Source organism: Cryptomeria japonica, chromosome 8 (genome assembly GCF_030272615.1).
Source record: "Cryptomeria japonica chromosome 8, Sugi_1.0, whole genome shotgun sequence".
In the NCBI taxonomy this organism is placed as follows: Eukaryota; Viridiplantae; Streptophyta; class Pinopsida; order Cupressales; family Cupressaceae; genus Cryptomeria; species Cryptomeria japonica.
In genome coordinates, this window is record NC_081412.1 from 256,929,648 (window position 1) to 256,947,750 (window position 18,103).

General features: G+C 37.8%; 1 protein-coding gene across 2 annotated transcripts in view; it reads left to right on the plus strand.

Annotated features, from left to right (window-relative positions):
- Window positions 1-17,322, plus strand: part of LOC131059981 (uncharacterized) — a 37,558-nt gene extending 20,236 nt beyond the window's left edge. Inside the window, exons 4-6 of one of the 2 annotated variants that reach the window (XM_057993054.2) lie at window positions 16,288-16,345; window positions 16,438-16,481; window positions 16,617-17,322. In XM_057993054.2, the coding sequence (XP_057849037.2) occupies window positions 16,288-16,345; window positions 16,438-16,481; window positions 16,617-16,820 (306 nt within the window). In that variant the 3' untranslated portion in view covers window positions 16,821-17,322. Of the gene's footprint in view, window positions 1-16,287; window positions 16,346-16,437; window positions 16,482-16,616 lie in introns of those variants that run through there. The other variant, XR_009110265.2, reaches the window with a different exon arrangement.
- The last annotated feature ends 781 nt before the right edge of the window (window positions 17,323-18,103 follow it).

Genomic DNA, 18,103 nt, shown 5'->3' on the forward strand with positions numbered 1-18,103 from the left:
AAATCAAAAGTATAAGATTTTTTGGAAAAATCTGGGAAAAATCATGAAAAAATCAGATTTAAACAAAAGGTATATTTTTATTATATTATAATAAAATATATAATAATAATATATTATTATATTATCCCCCCTGTTTATGGGGCCCAACAAGTTGATTTGCCTTCCAACCCTAAGGAAGGACGTGAAGTGGCAGCCGCCAGATGATGGGTGGCACAAGGTCAACTTCAATGGCATTGCTCATGGCAACTCGGGTCAAGCTGACGCTGGTTGTGTGGTAAAGAATAGTGAAGGACAGATCTTGAGGATTGTGGGCACTTGCTTGGGCTGCGCTTTTAACAATGAAGTGAATTTCATGCTACCCTCCGTGGCCTTGTGAAGCCAAATGATGCAATGTGTGTGTGTCCACTTGGAACGTGATTCGCAGTTGGTAGTTAATGCAATCCGAATTAAGCAGACCCCAAATTGGAAGTTGGCGAGAATTCTCTGCCAAATTTTGGAGGAGATCGGTCACTTCATGGACGTCAGAGTGATGCATATCTACCGCGAAGGTAATGATATTGCAGATGAGATTGACAAATTGACGGTGAATTTGATGGATGAAGTACAGGCAGCCAATTCAATAATTGAATGGCATAGGAATGCTTGCCACCTCACCAAGGCACACTATTTGTAGTGGCAGTGTCTGATAATACTTATGACAGGTGGTGGCCGGTTGGACGAGCACTGATGGACTTCCTTACGCAAGTTAGTGGCCTTTTAAGAAAGAAGCAATTGGCTTTAGCTGCAATGTAACATGTGGTGCAGATGATGGACACCTCTATATGTTAGAGAGCGAAGAAAAGACAAATGGCCTTCTATGGCGATATTTCAGAAAGGAGGTTGATGGAAATTTTCAAATCACGGGCGCTTGTGGTTCTCCATGTCATCTGCATGGTGCTAGGGGATGCCTATTTGGTTGGCAATGGCCACTATAGAGTAAATTTAGATGTGGCGTTGATGTTTGTTGTAATGCTCTTTGATGTTGGGGAGTCTAAGAAAATGGTGGCAGTGTTGGCTAGGAAACTAATTCGGAGTAGGTGGTGTGGTGATTTGAAGGGATACCTTATCCGTGCTATCACTAGTTAGGGTCTGATGGAAGTATGAGGCCAAAGCTAGGCGAGGAAGATGATGATCCGTTGCAGGTGTTTGTGGTCTGGGGTGTTGTCATGAACGTAGTGGCAAGGCGTAACTAGGCAAGGATGAGTACTAAGGATGCGTGGAGGGTGTGGAGGTTGGTGACGAACTTCGGTGGGCAAATTCCCTAGTGGAAGAAGGTGAGGACGAGGCGACTATAGCAACGGATGATGAGGCAGGGTGAAGGTTGGTGATGGTATGGGCTTAGTTTTTTGGATTTGATTGTCATCCCTGGTTTTGGCTGTGACTACTATGGCGGGTAAAATGTAAATTCTAGTTTTAATGTTTAGTTTCTTTGGCATTTTGTGGTGTATGCGTGGATCAATTATCTTATGGGTGGGTATGGTTGTCATCTCAGTGATGGTTTATGGTCTGTTCTGTTTTTTGTGATTGCCCTGGGGGCTCATTTGGGTAGATAGGAAGGAATACGTTTGATCTGCCCATAATAGAGGCTATCTGCAATCAATGTAAATCTTTTCTGGAGATTAATATACAGGAGTGGCCTTGATAGTGCTGCATTAACCGATAAAAAAAAATACTATTATATTAATTTATAATAATATTAATGTATTATTAATAATTAATTGTATTTATTATATTAAATATATTATTGTATCATATTGTTATTTAATATAATAAATACAATTAATTATATTATATTACTAAAAAGGTCTGATAATATTAATTTGAGTAAGGACTACACAGTTCGAATTTGCTGGGCTTTATTCAATAAAAAATAAAATTAAAAAACATATGTTCCTCTCAATGGGCAATATCAAACCTAAAATGCTACGAAGTGAAAAATCCTCTTCCCACAACTTTGGAAAAACGCTTTCTTTCCGCTAAATGCTGAATTGAAAGGGGCACAAGCAACGAAATATCGATGGATTGGATTGAGGAAGAATCTTTCAACTGGACAAATGCCAAAAAAAATTAAAAAATTGAAGTTCAAAAAAGCCCTAATGAAAATTGCCGGAAACCCCTGCCAAAAATCACACAAAAATTCTGTAGCAAATCGGGGGTAGTGTTGTGTTGCACACACACACACCATCTTCGACAGGGACCCCCCTCTGTTTTTGCTTGCTTTGCTGGATTATTGCAACTGTCCTGCCTTGATGAAGGTTGCTAGCATGAGAGAGAGGTCAGATCAAAGTGCATTAACTGATGGAGAGTACATGATGGCTTGTGATGTTGTGATAGGTGTATAGAGAATCAAGGTGAAGTCCAAACATGAGGAGAATAAGGTGAATGCAAGCCCATAAGTCTGAATTTAAAAATCAAACCTCACCTTAGGCAAGAGTTCGGAGACGGGAGAGATTGTAAAAACTTCAACATACAAGGGTCAAGCTGCACCCTCTCCCCAAAATTTGGTAGTAGGAAGGACTTTAAGATCCTCAAATTTTTGCTAAGTCAATGTTTCTCTCCAAAACTTGGTGGTGGAATGCGAAACCAGAATAAGGGTTAATCCATAAAGCCTTCCAAACACCAAACTTCTGACCAGGATTCTCCAAACTCGGTACTTGCACAAAAAACAAGATTAAGCTTAATCCAAAAATCTTTCCTAGTACCAAGTTTCACCCCTTCATTCTCCAAATTCGGTGGTTGCACAAAAAGTGGGAATAAGTGATATTCCTAACAGGTTTCCTAGCACTGAATTTTGTCCTCAATCCCAAACTTGTTCCCAATGCCGAGTTTGAAGCCGAGTTTCGGGTCATGATTCCAAATCAGACTCTTGACACCAAATTTTGAGCAGACATTCCTAGTCTTATTCCTTCCAAGTCCAACTCTACAGCTTTATAAAGTTAACAATCTGATCTCCTTATGGCCATCTTCCCAAGGTCAACCATATTTCACAAGGCAAACATGCTGCAAGAATCTGAAATTCAGATCTAGGATGCAAATCAAGAATAAGCCTAATCCCTAAATGTTTCCTAGGACCGAATTTGCCCCTTAGGTTGGAGTTTTTCTCCCTCAAACTCGGTATTTGCAGTCCAATTAGGAACAAGCACTAATCCAAAAACCTGTCTTGGGACCGAGTTTTACCCTTAGTCCTAAAACTCCTCCTAGCTCCAAGTTTGACCCAGGGTTCTTGTTTGCTCTCTATAGTCCAAGTTTTGGTCTAGATCTCAGATCTAAGTTTCTTAATCAACTTCATAGGTCCGAGTTTTGAAAAGACTTTCAAATGTTTGAATTTGCCTTGAAAGGATCCCTTCTAAGGTCTGAATTGCCAAGCAAGACTGAGTTTCTGTAACATTCTAGAAATTTAAAAGAGATATCAATTCAAATAATCTAACCGTTGCAAAAATAGCCGTTAACATAAACATAGCAAGTAGGATTTTTTGTTTTGTTTTTGTTTTTATATTTAAAACAAGAACAAGAATAACGATAACTGAAAGATTAATTACATTGAACTAAAATTAAGCATACATGTAAGATTAAGAAATAAATAACTTTGCATGAAATTAAAACGAGATAGGGTTTAGAGAGTACTTTTCAACTGATGCTAATTTTTGAACTTCAAAACTCTGTCATGATACTGGTGAGGAGGGAAAGTATCATTAGAGTGCTTTTCCGCCCAACCACTAACTATCTAGTCCCTTGTGCCATATCCTTCTGGATTGGCCCGACCCTTCACAGGGAGGTAAAGGAAAAAGAGAACTCAATGCACTAGTATGGCGCTCTGACTAGAGGTGTATCTGGTACTAAAGATCAGACGAATGCATGCATTACGCAGCACCACCTTGGCCAAGGTTTAACACTGTAAGCACGAATTAACGAGCTATCAATGATCTCACCCTTCTCGGCAATAAGTTTAGGTCCACGAAGTTCAACTGAACTCCAAAGGGGAATTAAGACCCAACTTTGTGTATAGCGTACATTTGACACAGTTTTAGTACTCTGAAATATTATCATAATTTTCTTTCACATTCAAGATTGCATTGGTTTATGATGTTTCAACTGAGTCCCTAGCTTGGGAAACTTAGGGGCATAAGAGTCAGCAATTGTACGCACAATTCCTGAGTATGGAATAAAACTTGCCGAACATGTCTTTGCTATTCGACCTTTTGAGAGGGACCTCCCAGTAGTGATGCTAACTACATCCTGTACAATAGTGCTCTTCTACCCACTGCCTTCCTAGGCTAGGGTATAGGTTAATTCCTAACTCTAGAGAGGGTTATCTCAATTAGATAAATTTATCTTAGAGCTGTCCTGACTTTCAGTCTAAGGAAGATTTTGAATAATCTTGATTAAGGGCCCAAATTCTTCATTAAGTTGACTCGGGTATGAACACCCTTCCATTAAATGGTATAAGTTTGCACCACTATGCTGAATATGCCTACCAACACATGTTAAGATACGCTTACACATACACACGAGTACAAATACCTTCACATATCCGTCAAATAATACCAATTATAACCACACTGGTATATACTTGACGGTATATGTCAAAGTACGTGTGCAAGTGTGCATACGTACCCGCACCTTCACATGTACGATAGGTATTCTAGGGTGCCTTAGATTTAATTTAACAACTTAGCAATTGTCCCAACCTTTGTATCACAATAATCCCAAATTTCATGAAGGGCAGGGATTCCATGGTTAAGATTTTATTCCAATCTATAGTTCTACTGAAGAATATACGCAAATCTAACACATAGGCCTGCAGTTGTCATTACACAAATATTTCTACATTAGAGGTATATGTACTTGCGTAAAGGTGTATATTATAACTAAGACACACACCGGCTGATTATAACTTATTGGTTTTCCGGTTTAAGTCGACCGAATGGAGCCTTGCTGCACCTTGATACCTGGTTATGTTCTTATGATTTTCAGATTTTAGTTAGCTGAATGGTGTGAGTAAACATAACCTCCAGGCCTGCACACCAATATTTATATATTTATTCATAATGGCAGACCTTAAACATGCTGGTCTAGTGACAATGTAACCTTGCTGTTCACTCTGGATATGAGGATATTTTTTTTGTAGAAAAATAGAACAGTACTATGGAGGAATTTGGGTATAAGATGAGTCTACCACTATAATTCCAGATTTATAGCATCTGAAGGAATTAAAACACCTTACTGGTTTTCTGCATACAGTCTTCCAACCACTAAAATAATTTTCCCGACCTTTCATGATATATTCATACACATTGTTATATAGATACACATTAATATATATATATATATATATATATATATATATATATATATATATATATATATATATATATACACACACACACATATATGTATTCCAAATTTAAACAGGTATGAGAATCCCATACGTAATATCATCACCATTTAAATTTACCAAAAACAGAAGGTAAAAATTTGTATTATGCAGAAGTAAACAGATATACTACATATAAATTTTTCTTTAAGACAGCATAAGGGTTTATCCCTTCCCATTCAAGTATATTTTTCAGAATTCACATTACAGAAGGGAAAATAGTTCAGAATTTCATGAAATACTGAAGAATAAACTGCATTTAGTTTCTTTTCCTCTATTTTCCAAAAATTGAATGAAAAACGGAAAAGGAAATAGTCGAGTCAGTAGGGTAACCAGACCACATGACCTGGAGGAAGTAGAATCTCGTCAGAGGTTGTACTCTAACGCCCTTCTCACTCAAAGCCCTTGAAACTTGGTAATGGCTGAGCAGACAAATCACGGAATTGCAGAGCAAACCCTCTTTCTTTTGCTGTCCCGAAGAAGAACAATAAAAAAACGATAACCCCCTTCTCTTCCAAAATGGTTTAAGTATTGACTAACACGTGACTTTTCCTTGGTTCGCCCTAATACCAAGCGGAATTCTCAAACTGCCCAAGGAGTCATGTTAATCTCGTGCTCCATTCTCACGCCTTCAACATTTCTCGCTTCCAGCAAAAGCTTCTTCCTCACGCGTTAAACATTCTCGCACTCAAACATGCTTCCCGTGAAAATATATATTTGTTGCTTTTCTATTTTCTTTTCAAATGATATTGATATATATTAGGAAGTATTGATAATGCGTTAAACCCATTTCTTTTTACTTGCTTACTCTATTCTTTATCAAATCTCCCAATACTCGATAAATTCATAAGGCAAGATAGAGCGATGTAGAATGGTTTAATTAAAAACTTAAATCCCTCTCAATATGGCCATAATATATTTTAAGCCAATCACCTAGCAACTTTAGGAGGGACGAACTTCATATCTCCCCTTCACATAATCTTCACTTGATTATAGAGTTGCCAATTTAAAGTTGGCAAATGATAATTTATTTAATTTAAAAATAAACATTGCCATACAAATTATAAATTGATTAAATATACATATTTATTTATATTTATATATATTCCGACCCATATACCCTACGAATACCTGACTGTGGTAGTAGGTATACGACCATGTATACGTTCTCCCGTACCTAGGTATTCATAAAGGATATATATGTAACATATATATACATATACATAAATATATATATAATAAAAGTAACATTAGTCCCAGCCAACTTGATTAATAATTAATGAAATAATTAAATAATAATAATAATTAATAATTACCTCGAGAAGCGACAAACCCTAGGGTTATAAACCCTAAATTCTCTGCACTGACCTACTAGGTTACCTAGTGCACTGGCTAACAAGGTCTGACAAGATCAACATAGGTTTACCTGGCTTAGGTTAGGGTTTTCAAACGGCATTGAGTCCTTTCCTAACTTGCACCTCCTGACCTGATGATACTTTCCCTCCTTTCGTGGAGGACGACGGTCTCCTGCACACACTTGGCCCATGGAAATCAGTTAGATCCAAATCTTGCCTAGTCCTGACAATTAATAATTCATGACAAAAGTAAAATATGATATCATATTGTTAACTGCAATTTCATCAATTTAATCAATCAGAGTACATCAAATCATCATAGAAAGCATAATTATCATCATTCACATATGCATAGTCATCTGAACATATCCATTAATTAAAGCATGAAACTAGGCACATTATACATCTTACAAGTATATAAAAAATGCACTAGGTTTAACATGTATTAGGGCGTAAATACTGCACAAAAATCAACTAGGGCACAAGTGGGATGTAATAGTTTTAACAGTAGCATCAGATCTCCTAGGTGCCTCATTCCTTATCAGCATCCTAATCCTGAGTTTCTTGCGTAAGAATGATCCTCCACTCTCAAAATTCTGTATCTGCATCAAAAATCAAAATAAGGTCTTATTTCCAAAGACCTTCCAATCATTTAGTTTTTGCACAAACACCTCCAAATTTGGTATTGACATACAAAATAGGAATATGCCTTATTCCTAAAATCTTTCCCAGTACCGAATTCTCCCCCAAGCTGAGGTTTTCATTCTCTAACTCGGCATTTCCAGTCAAAGAAGGAATAAAGTATTAATCCCAAAGATTTTCCCAGCACCGAGTTTGGCCCTTAATCCTATGATTCTTCCAAGAACTGAGTTTGTGGTTGTTCCTTTTTTGTCGCCTACCACCAAATTTTGCAGATTGGTTCCAGGGTTTCATGGCCACGCTCTCAAAGTCTGAGTTGTGATCTAGATCAACATGAGGATCCTAGAACCTGTCTTAGATCCAAGTGGCACACAACAACCAATTCCTAACAGCATGTCAAGACAATGACTCTTCGAGGTCCAAATTTCCTCTAAGTAAGGCAAGATAGGTTGTATAAGTTGATGAATCTTTTGATGGATAGGAAGAAGGAGAGTGAATAATGATGCATGTTCAATTGGAAATAAGTGTGATGGTAATCAAGTGAGGAGGCTGAGTGATTGATTTTCATGAAAATGTGAATGATCCTTGAACTTACTTGTCTATGTAGGATGAGTCATTCAAAGGAGCCAAGACGAGAGACACCAAAGGAGAGCTAAGAAAGATGAATCGTTCAAAGGAGCCAATAACTTGGAGACTTCCAAGAGTGTCAGAAGGTTACCAGGACGAAAAGAGGAAATAGAAGATCAAAATCCTGGTGATGATGTCTTTCCAAAGGGGATTGAGATTAGCATGCTCACAGAAATGAAGAATTTTGCGAACACTTGGAAATATCAGCAGAGTTGTGCCAATGAAGAATCTGCTACAAAGCCAATGACAAGGTATGAAAATGAAATACCACTATCATAGTCCAAAGGGTGTCTTTTCCAAATTTCTGGAAAGCAGTGACAAGACACAAGAATGCTTCAGGAGACATACAAAAATAGAGAAGGAACAGCTGGGGATGGCTAGATTATGATTTGTTGTAATGGCAATTAGTTTGTTGTAAAATGACAACTTTTGGGCCCAATTTAATACAATATAAGAAAAGGCCAAAAGATAGTTATTTGTCCAGCTGCCAATTTTGTCTTTTGTGACTTTTGAATTTCATTACAATACTAGGATCACAAGAAGATGACCATGCACAGTAATCATAGGGTGTGCTCGATTAACCACGGGCTATGATTCAGATCATTGTTGCCCTCCCAACCATAGACGATATATACGGTTATCGTCTCCCCCGAGCACAAAATTATCTCTCTTTATATATATATCAAATATGAACAGCAAGATGCTTTCACAATGATCAAGTACATAGGCCAATGTGAATCGCTTCACTCCTTGAAGCTATATGCTCAGATCAATTTACAATGCACAGCTGTGTATGCAGTCCGCATTGCATTAATGTATCCAACCTATGAAGAATGCGTTCGATCAGCCAAGGAAGAATACGATCTGCCAAGTAGTGTATTCACTCTCCCAAGGAATGATTTTGCTGATGATAATTTAATTCGATCTGAGATATATGAAAGTCGATCTGCTGTGGATGATGAATGAACTTGCTGATGACAAACACAAACTGCATATAGGAAATCGTCCACACGATTGGAGTATATTCCATAAATTTACCAAATGAAAGAGGTAGCATCCCTCTTATACATGCCACGGTGACTCTTCATGAAGAGTCGGCTTCTTCAAGGGCAACGTGATCCTTCATCAAGGGGTGGTGGACAATATCAATGAGGAGACGTGTCTAACCATGGATGACGGGTGTATGTCTTAATCGATGCTTAGTTAAGGACTTAAAAACAAAACCGCTTCATAATGTATATTACCCGCTTTCTCTAGAGTATACACAGGTTCATGATTGTCTAAGGCTGATAAGTCAATTAGACAATCATGTTTGCTATGTCGGCCAAGGGAAGGTTCCGACCATAGCTATAACTTCAACACTCCCTCTTAGTTAGGGAGGAATCCTTCTAGATGTCTATAAGTCACATCACCTCATTGTGATGACTAACACAATGACCACGTGTATGAAAGAGGTTTATCATCTTATTGTGATAGCACGTCACCACATCATGATATCAACCATCGTGGCTTTTCGCATGGATGGTGAAGAATAGATATCACCTCACCGTGATATCAACCATCATGGCTTATCCATAGATATCACTTCACGCGATATCCACCATTATGGCTTATATATAGATATCTCCTCACGTAATATCCACCATTATGGCTTATCCATAGATATTACCTTACGTGATATCCTCCATTATGGCTTATCCATAGATATAACCTCACGAGATATCAACCATTATTGTGAGATCGTCACCTCACAATGATGGTAAGATGCACAAGTGTTCATCATTGTGAGATCGTCACCTGACAACAATATTCACCATGGCTCATCCAGAGGGTAAACACACAAGTACAAGAAGATCACCACAGACTCTCATGTGGTGTTGTCATGGCGTCACACACATGACATCCACCATGAACCATATCAGAGGGTGGAGATGAGGGCTTACACCTCAAGTCTCTCTCAAGGAGAAATGCATTAACAAGAGTTTACACTTTAAACATCTTTCGAAGATAAGAATACATTAGTATATATATAAACAAATCAATGAAGCTGAGACTCCATCTTGGCTAGGGCTTCACTCTCCACCATACCAAGTTTACCTCTGGCGAGAATGTCTGCTGTTTGCTCATCAATACTAATGTATCTCAATTGAATACCATTCCTTTCCACCATGTCTCTAACATAGTGATACTTGATCTCCACATGCTTCGTTCTGTCATGAAATACAAGATTGTCAGAAAGCTTTATGCAACTTTGATTATCACAATAGATAATTGTAGGTTCTAAGGATTGTCCAAATAATCCCGCAAGAAGCTTCCGAAGCCACACTGCTTCTCGTGCTCCCACACATGCTGCAATATACTTGGCTTCTATGGAGTTCAGTGCTATTGAAGACTGTTATCTGCAGCACCAAGAAATCATAGCTGAACCGAAACTGAAACAACAACCGGAGGTGCTCTTCCGATTAGTGACACATCCTACCCAATCGGAATCAGTATATCCATGCAACTTCAAGTTCATGTCAGAAGAATATCTCAGGCCATATCCAACTTTGCCACGTAAGTACCTCAGCACATGCTTTGCTGCAACCCAATGAATCTGTCTCGGTTCACACATGAACTGACTGAGAGTACTCACTGCAAAGTAGATATGTGGTCTGGTGTTGACCAAATATATCAGTGTTCTAATCAATTGACAATACATAGTGGGATCTACCAGATCTGAATCGGAAGCTGGCTTGCTCAACTTCTCCAGATTATATATCCATCAACGTAGACATGGACTTACAATCCATCATGCCAAATCTGTTCAGGATGACTATAGTGTACTCCCCCTGACTGAAGAAGATCTCATGCGGTCTCTGCCAAACTTCCAGTCCCAGGAGGTAGTGCATAAGGCCAAGATCTCAAATTTAGAGGCTAACTCCTTTTGACACTGAGTGATGAACTTCTCTACCCCAGTGAGAAATAAGTCATCAACATGAAGGACCAAAATCAATGCCTCTATCAACCACCTTTATGTTTACACCATCATTCTTGGTGAATCCCATGCTCATCGAGTATTCATCTATCGTGGAATATCACAACCTAGGTGACAACATAAAACCTTCCAGCCCGATCGCTATAGAAACCATCTCGACATGGTCCACTCCCTCTGAACAAATATGACCAAGATCTTCGGAAGTCAATTGAAGTAGATCCTCTAGCTGCTCCCTCTATCATAGAAGCATACCTTGCTCACATGCTCCCAATTATGGAAGACATATTGCTCCAAGAGACTCCCATGTCTTTGAGTATCTCAATTCATAACATCATTTGGCATGATCCACACATGGCTGAATGTGCTGGATTCAAGACCACTTCGGACCTACTGTCACAACTCGGCAAGGAACTCTTGACACTCTTGTCAAGTGCACAACTTTTGTAAGTGCACTCGTGCGCTTAGAAAGATCTGTAGCCATCTTTCTCAAGACAGGCAAGGCGACAAGTTTCCGATGTCATAGCTGTCATAAGCAGATATCAACGCTTGGGTTGAGCCTCCCGACAAGCTATATAGGCCTCCCTCTCGAATCATCAATCTCATAATATCGAGCTCTGCACAAATGCCTCGGCAGGATTCCTAATGCATCGTACTTTTTTTTCCTGCAAAACCCATTCCGAGGGCCAAGGAAATGAACAAGAGCATAACGAGGCAAATAACTCTTATAGTACATATAGGAATACAAATAAGAGGCTGACTACGACAAGCAAAAAACTCAAGAGATAATAACCAAGATAAATACTTATCTCATTAGCCAAGCTCCATCTGGCTTTGGATAAACTTGCAACCCTTGCAAGTAGCATAACAGCATGCCAGCCTTAACTACTAAGGTCTTCAAGTGTCCCCTACAATCACACATACACTTGTAATAATCTGCTGTTAAACATAGCTTATAACAAAAAAATGATAATGATAAATTAGATGTCTGAATTGTATGTAATCATAGCTAAGGGCTACAGGACTCAACCTTACACATGGGCAAATCTAGTGTCATGAACAAGAGGGCAACCATTAGTCCAATGCATACAATAGACAAATAACACGAGCATAAGCAATGCACCATATACTATCAGATAAATGTGGTAGTAGGGAGAAGACTTATCTGATCAGTTTGGTCCTATCATCCAATGAAGGTCTTGATCTTGTATTTCAGTTGCCATTGACAGATGCAAATATGCAAAGTTTCCAAGGCTGAAGATAGAAATGTCACTTCTATGAAGAGAATCATCAAAGTCTAGCTGGAAAGAAGTGGCCCCAACTTCCTTCTCATTATTCTTGGCATTGTCCTCGATTATAACCTGTATCCAAGAATCTCTCTCTACTCAATCTAAAGATGAACTCTATCCCCTGTCATATCATTCCACTCTTAAGCTCAAGCTCCTCCTCAAGACAGAGGGGATGCACTAACGGCGACAATGGCTCTTCAAGAACCTGGCTTTGATGACCATGCACAACAAGAAGATGACCATGCACAACAATCATAGTGTGTGCTCGATTAACCACGGGCTATGATTCAAATCATCGTTGCCCTCCCAACCATAGACGATATATACAATTATCGTCTCCACCGAGCACAAAATTATCTCTCTCTATATAAATATATCAAATATGAACAACAAGATGCTTTTACAATGATCAAGTACAAAGGCCAATGTGAATCGCTTCACTCCTTGAAGCTATATGCTCAAATCAATTTACAATGCACAGCTGTGTGTGCAGTCCGCACTGCATTAATGTATCCAACCTATGAAGAATGTGTTCGATCAGCAGAGGAAGAATACGATCTGCCAAGTAGTGCCTTCGCTCTCCCAAGGAATGATTTTGCTGATGATAATCTAATCTGATCTGAGATATATGAAAGTCGATCAGCTATGGAAGTCGATCTGCTGTGGATGATAAACGAACTTGCTGATGACAAACACGAACTGCATATAGGAAATCTTCCACACGATTGGAGTATATTCCAAAAATTCACCAAATGAAAGAGGTAGCATCCCTCTTATACACGCCACGGTGACTCTTCATGAAGAGTCTGCTTCTTCAAGGGCAACGTGATCCTTCATCAAGGGGTGGCAGACAATATCAATGCGGAGACGTGTCTAACCATGGGTGACGGGTGTGTGTCTTAACTAATGCTTAGTTAAGGACTTAAAAACAAAACCGCTTCATAATGTATATTACCCGCTTTCTCTAGAGTATACACGGGTTCATGATTGTCTAAGGCCGATAAGCCAATTAGACAATCATGTTTGCTATGTTGGCCAAGCGAAGGATCCGACCATAGCTATAACTTCAACAATGACAAAAGTTGTTTTGCTAGGCTATCATTTTGTCTTGTAGTGGGGGTAGTTGGAAAGTAGTTGAAAGTGATTGAAAGTTGTTGAGATCATTAACTAAAAGCTGTTAAGGTTTCTAGAGGGCAAATCTGGGCCATTGATTCAAAATGTAAAACGTTTAAAAGACCAGTGCCTCATTGTAAGGGGTTAGAAGTTAGAAAGTGGAACTTAGAATTAGGGTTAGAAGTGGCAGTAGCCAACAAGTAGAATTAGAGTAGAGTAGGAATTTGATTTTTGTAATAGCAGTTGTAGCAAATGAATAAAGCATTGAAGTATGGTGTTTTGCCAGTTGCCTTCACCTGTTTGCATGGTTTCTTTCATCAAAATTAGTTGAAGTTCAGTGATTTAATGGTGAAGTGTGAGGATATCTGATCATTTTCTGGTTCATACTTGGAGGTTTGTTGATTGTAAGTCTCTGTGCATGGTCTGAGCCTATTTTTGCTATTAGTTCAATTGTGGATGTTTGTTTTGATTCCACCAGAATTGGGTATCTAAATGAATGTTCATGATCTGAAAATCTTCATTTCTCTTTGAAGATCACACCATTTTTGTGGCATTGTGAGTTTATCTCTAGTTAAGCAGGAATCAGTCTTATGAGAAATCTGTCTATCTGTGGCGTCAACCATTACTATCATTGTCCCTAGTTTCTCTGAACCCTATGCATTTGCTCTTTCTTTTAATCAATTTGAGAAGTGAAGCATCAATTAGATTGCCATATCAAATGCATAAGTCCCTTTGTGATTATCAGCAAATCACATCATCACTGAGTTATCCTAAGCACAGTCAAGACTTGACACTAGAAACCTTGAGGTTATCTTGTTTGGACAGTCAGAGGGCATACAAGATTTCCTTATTCAAGAAAGAATAGGATATACTCTGTATATTTTATTCTAGGTTGATGGTAGTGCAAACTTCCCCATTAACAGGTAGAAACACTCATAAATTGCAATTAAACTTTAAAAAACTGGTGAAAATCAAAGGAAAACACATCAAAATCGACACTCCATAGAATTAGAGGGAAAAAAGTGTGTTTTTTAAAGGGAAAAAAATCGGGAATTTTTCTGATTGTGTTGTTTTGTGATTTTCCCAATTTTTTTCCAATTTGGATACACTAACTACACCTCTTCTAGTGATTACACCATCCATAAATAATGTCGAGAACTGGCAAGCCCCTTCTTGCTCCAAGGGACACAAATGTGATAGTGCTTCTAGAAAATGTACTATCTCAAAGTGAGAAGCTAGCTCGAAATGGTGAAATTCTTCCAACCTCTTGTGCCCTCCAGCCTCCTCTATGATCCTATTACACTTGATCCACCAAATGTCACATTATACTCACCAATAGCACGAACATGAGGTGACATGATAAAAATTTTCATTTTTAAGGTGTTGGTTTCCACTGAAAATTCACCTTATTACAATAAATTTCCTTGCACCTCCATTTACAAAAAAATATTCATAAAAAACACAAATTTGAAACCTTGATCTTCAAAAAGTATTCAATGACCAATCATATAATGTTTTCACTCCAAAATATTCATTGAACAAGCCTTTGTAAGTTTTGAGCCAATGACTTGAAACTTAAAAGTCATACACTGATTACGCTACAAACAATTACATGCTACCTTGCTGGACGCCCCTTACTTGTACCTGTTTATTATTAATGGATAAAAATATAAAACATAACCACACCTCAACTGGAACCCATGGCCATTCAACTATAATTTGTTGTTGTAATCAATTCTGCTGTAAATGTCACGTTAGTGATCACACAATACAAATTTAGGATGAAAAACAAAACTGCTGTATTATAGCAGAACTAGTAATACAGCAGCATACGACACTTACAAAGAGACTCTAAAGTCAATGCATTGCCATTATGCTGATGCTTCTATTTCTTCCTGGCACCTTTGTTGGTATGGTGATCTTTTCTGCCACTGAACAAATGACTGCACCTATGCCTTACCAGTGCGAGTGCTTCAAGAAATGGTCCACTGCTCAGCAATTTCCAGCAAGTAAAATATCATGAACTGGCCTTCCAGTGAATGGCATGGTCTTCTCACAACTGTGACCCAACGCTTCACCCAAATTTGTCTTTTTTGCTTGCTTACACCACAAAAGGAAGGATGTTATGCAAGTACTGCAGCATACAAACTAATGCCCTTTTGGCAGTGTTTACATTCAAACTTGCATGATCAATGTATTCAATGTTAGCGGTTTTGTGTAACTCTCTTTTCCTATGCAGGCAACATGAGATGTTTTGCATTTTGAGGTGATATTCAACAAACAGCATTTCTGCATCATTCTGGCATCTTTTTTTGATCCGAGCCTTTACTGCTTCAGATACAAATTATGCAAACTTTGATACCATATTAAAATTGATAGAGCAAAAGCACAGATTTTTATACCATGGTTGCAAATATAAAATACTATTGATATATTATTTCAATGGATCAGAGATGGATTTTAGATCGATTTCATTGGTTTTATTAAAGCATTCCCTTTACAACCAGCTACATAACTACCGAACACAACCTCCATATGGGAAATTCCCACAACTGACATTATTTATTACTAGCTATTAAACTAACACCTATTTATTTATATAATGTGTAGATGTAATATAATAATCCCAACATTTGTTTTGGCTTAGAAGTCATCACTTTGAAAGCTGTACACTTTATCACCACCACCATATTTTCTCAACAGCAGAACATTTTCACTCATACACTGAAGCTATTCATGGCAATTCTTTCTTGCCTCTTGCATGGTTTGGTCCTCCATCTATTATGTTTTAGAATTCTTGCATCTTGTAAAAAGTCGCCATTTTTTTATTGTAGAAATTTGTTTGGTAACCTGAAGCATTGTACTGTACTGTCACAGAATCCTTTTGTGGACATGCCTAATGATGCAATAGGGGAAGCCTTGAAGGTTTTGCTCGGTAATATTTGTTGAAGCATATGGTATTTAACTTTTTAATAACGTATATATATTCCATATGTGATTTCATTTTACTGTTTTATGGTGATTCAGATACAAGGAATCATCCAGTTCTAATTCACTGTGAAAAGGGAAAGGTATGGTAGCATTCTTTTATGAAATGCTTATACCTAGTTCACCCCTTTCTGCCACTCTTGCTCATCCTTATTTATTGATCTAATGTAATGCAACCAACCTTTAACACTCATTCTAAAATTTTGAAAATTGTGCAGCGGCGTACAAGTTGCTTAGTGGGATGCTTGCGCAAAGTACAGAACTGGTGCCTTGCATCAGTTTTTGAAGAGTATCAACGATTTGCTGGGATAAAGTCTGAGGTGTTAGACTTGCAATTTATTGAACAATTTGATGTGTCATTTGTGAAGGAATATGGTTATTCTTTGAACCATCCACATGCTTCTGAAGTTATGATTGCATAAGGAATACTAATTACTGAAGTAACAAGCTGTATTAGAATGGAGGGATCAAAGAAAAAAGGTTCCTTTTAAAATTGCACAAGACTTTTTAACAAGCCCTCTCTAAAGTGGAGGTTCGTTGTCCAGCTGATGTTATATATGACTACTGAGTTCTTATCTCATTATCCATTTCTTGGAAAGTTGGTTTGCTCCAACAATAGTGTATATGGAATTTTTTTCTACAAGCAGGAGTGGAGTGCTACCGCATGATTCAAAAGGGGAGTACAATGTTTATCAATCTTAACACAGGTAGTTTCGTTTATTTCTGTTCTCTTATATTTTAGACGACTTAAGATTATTTAACAGTGAGATACAACTCTTTTTTCCCAATCACGATTGTACTTGAATTTCTCTGTCAATTGCAGACCAGCTCATGTCTTCACTTCTTACAGAATACACAATGTGTGGAGTGAATTCTTGCAGCATAAATTTGCAATCGATATAATTGATAAAAGAAATTCAATCATGACGAGTATATGGGTTGCATGAGATGTGTAATAACTAGTATTGACAGGATGCAATTATTTTTGCTTGACAATATGGTTGTGAGGGCCAAGCCAAGCAGCTTTTCACATGACGAGTGCAGAGAGGAAAGGAAATGGAAGTGACAAAATGTTCTTTAAATTCGAAATTAATGGTACTTTCACACGTTCAAACAGAAAACAATCTTCGGAATCATCTAATGACCCCTTAATTTAATCACAATTGTCTTGCTTTTTCGAGTTTGCCTCTACTCTTACATAAATGTGAAAGGTTTACATTTGAGATAATGTAAAGGAAAACCACGAGAAAGTAATGAGTCACTTTGAGATTATCAGATAGTAACAAATATGAAAATTAAGTCTTTTAAATTATAATTTATTTGTATGTTAGATACCGGACTAACTGGATCCTGAAACAGACATGTAGGTGATTAACAACAATTCACTATACAAGTAACAAGAAGTTTGAAGGGTCTTCTAAAATATGGATGCAAAGCATTTAGAAATTTATATTGGTTTTCGAGTTTTCTCTCATTATGTTAACAAGAAATTTCAATATAATTGGGTTTTGTTGATGTGTTTTTTAGGCACATGTGAACACAAAATAAAATACCCAAAAGTATCTTATCCTCTCTTGATCAAAGTCTCCCAAATGCTGAAGATTCACATAAGGATCACTTGAGATAACTCCAAGGTTCTTCAATGTCAAGGCATGACGTGTGGATAAGCACAGTTGGTGGTTGTGATTGTTGTTCCTTCAAGGGG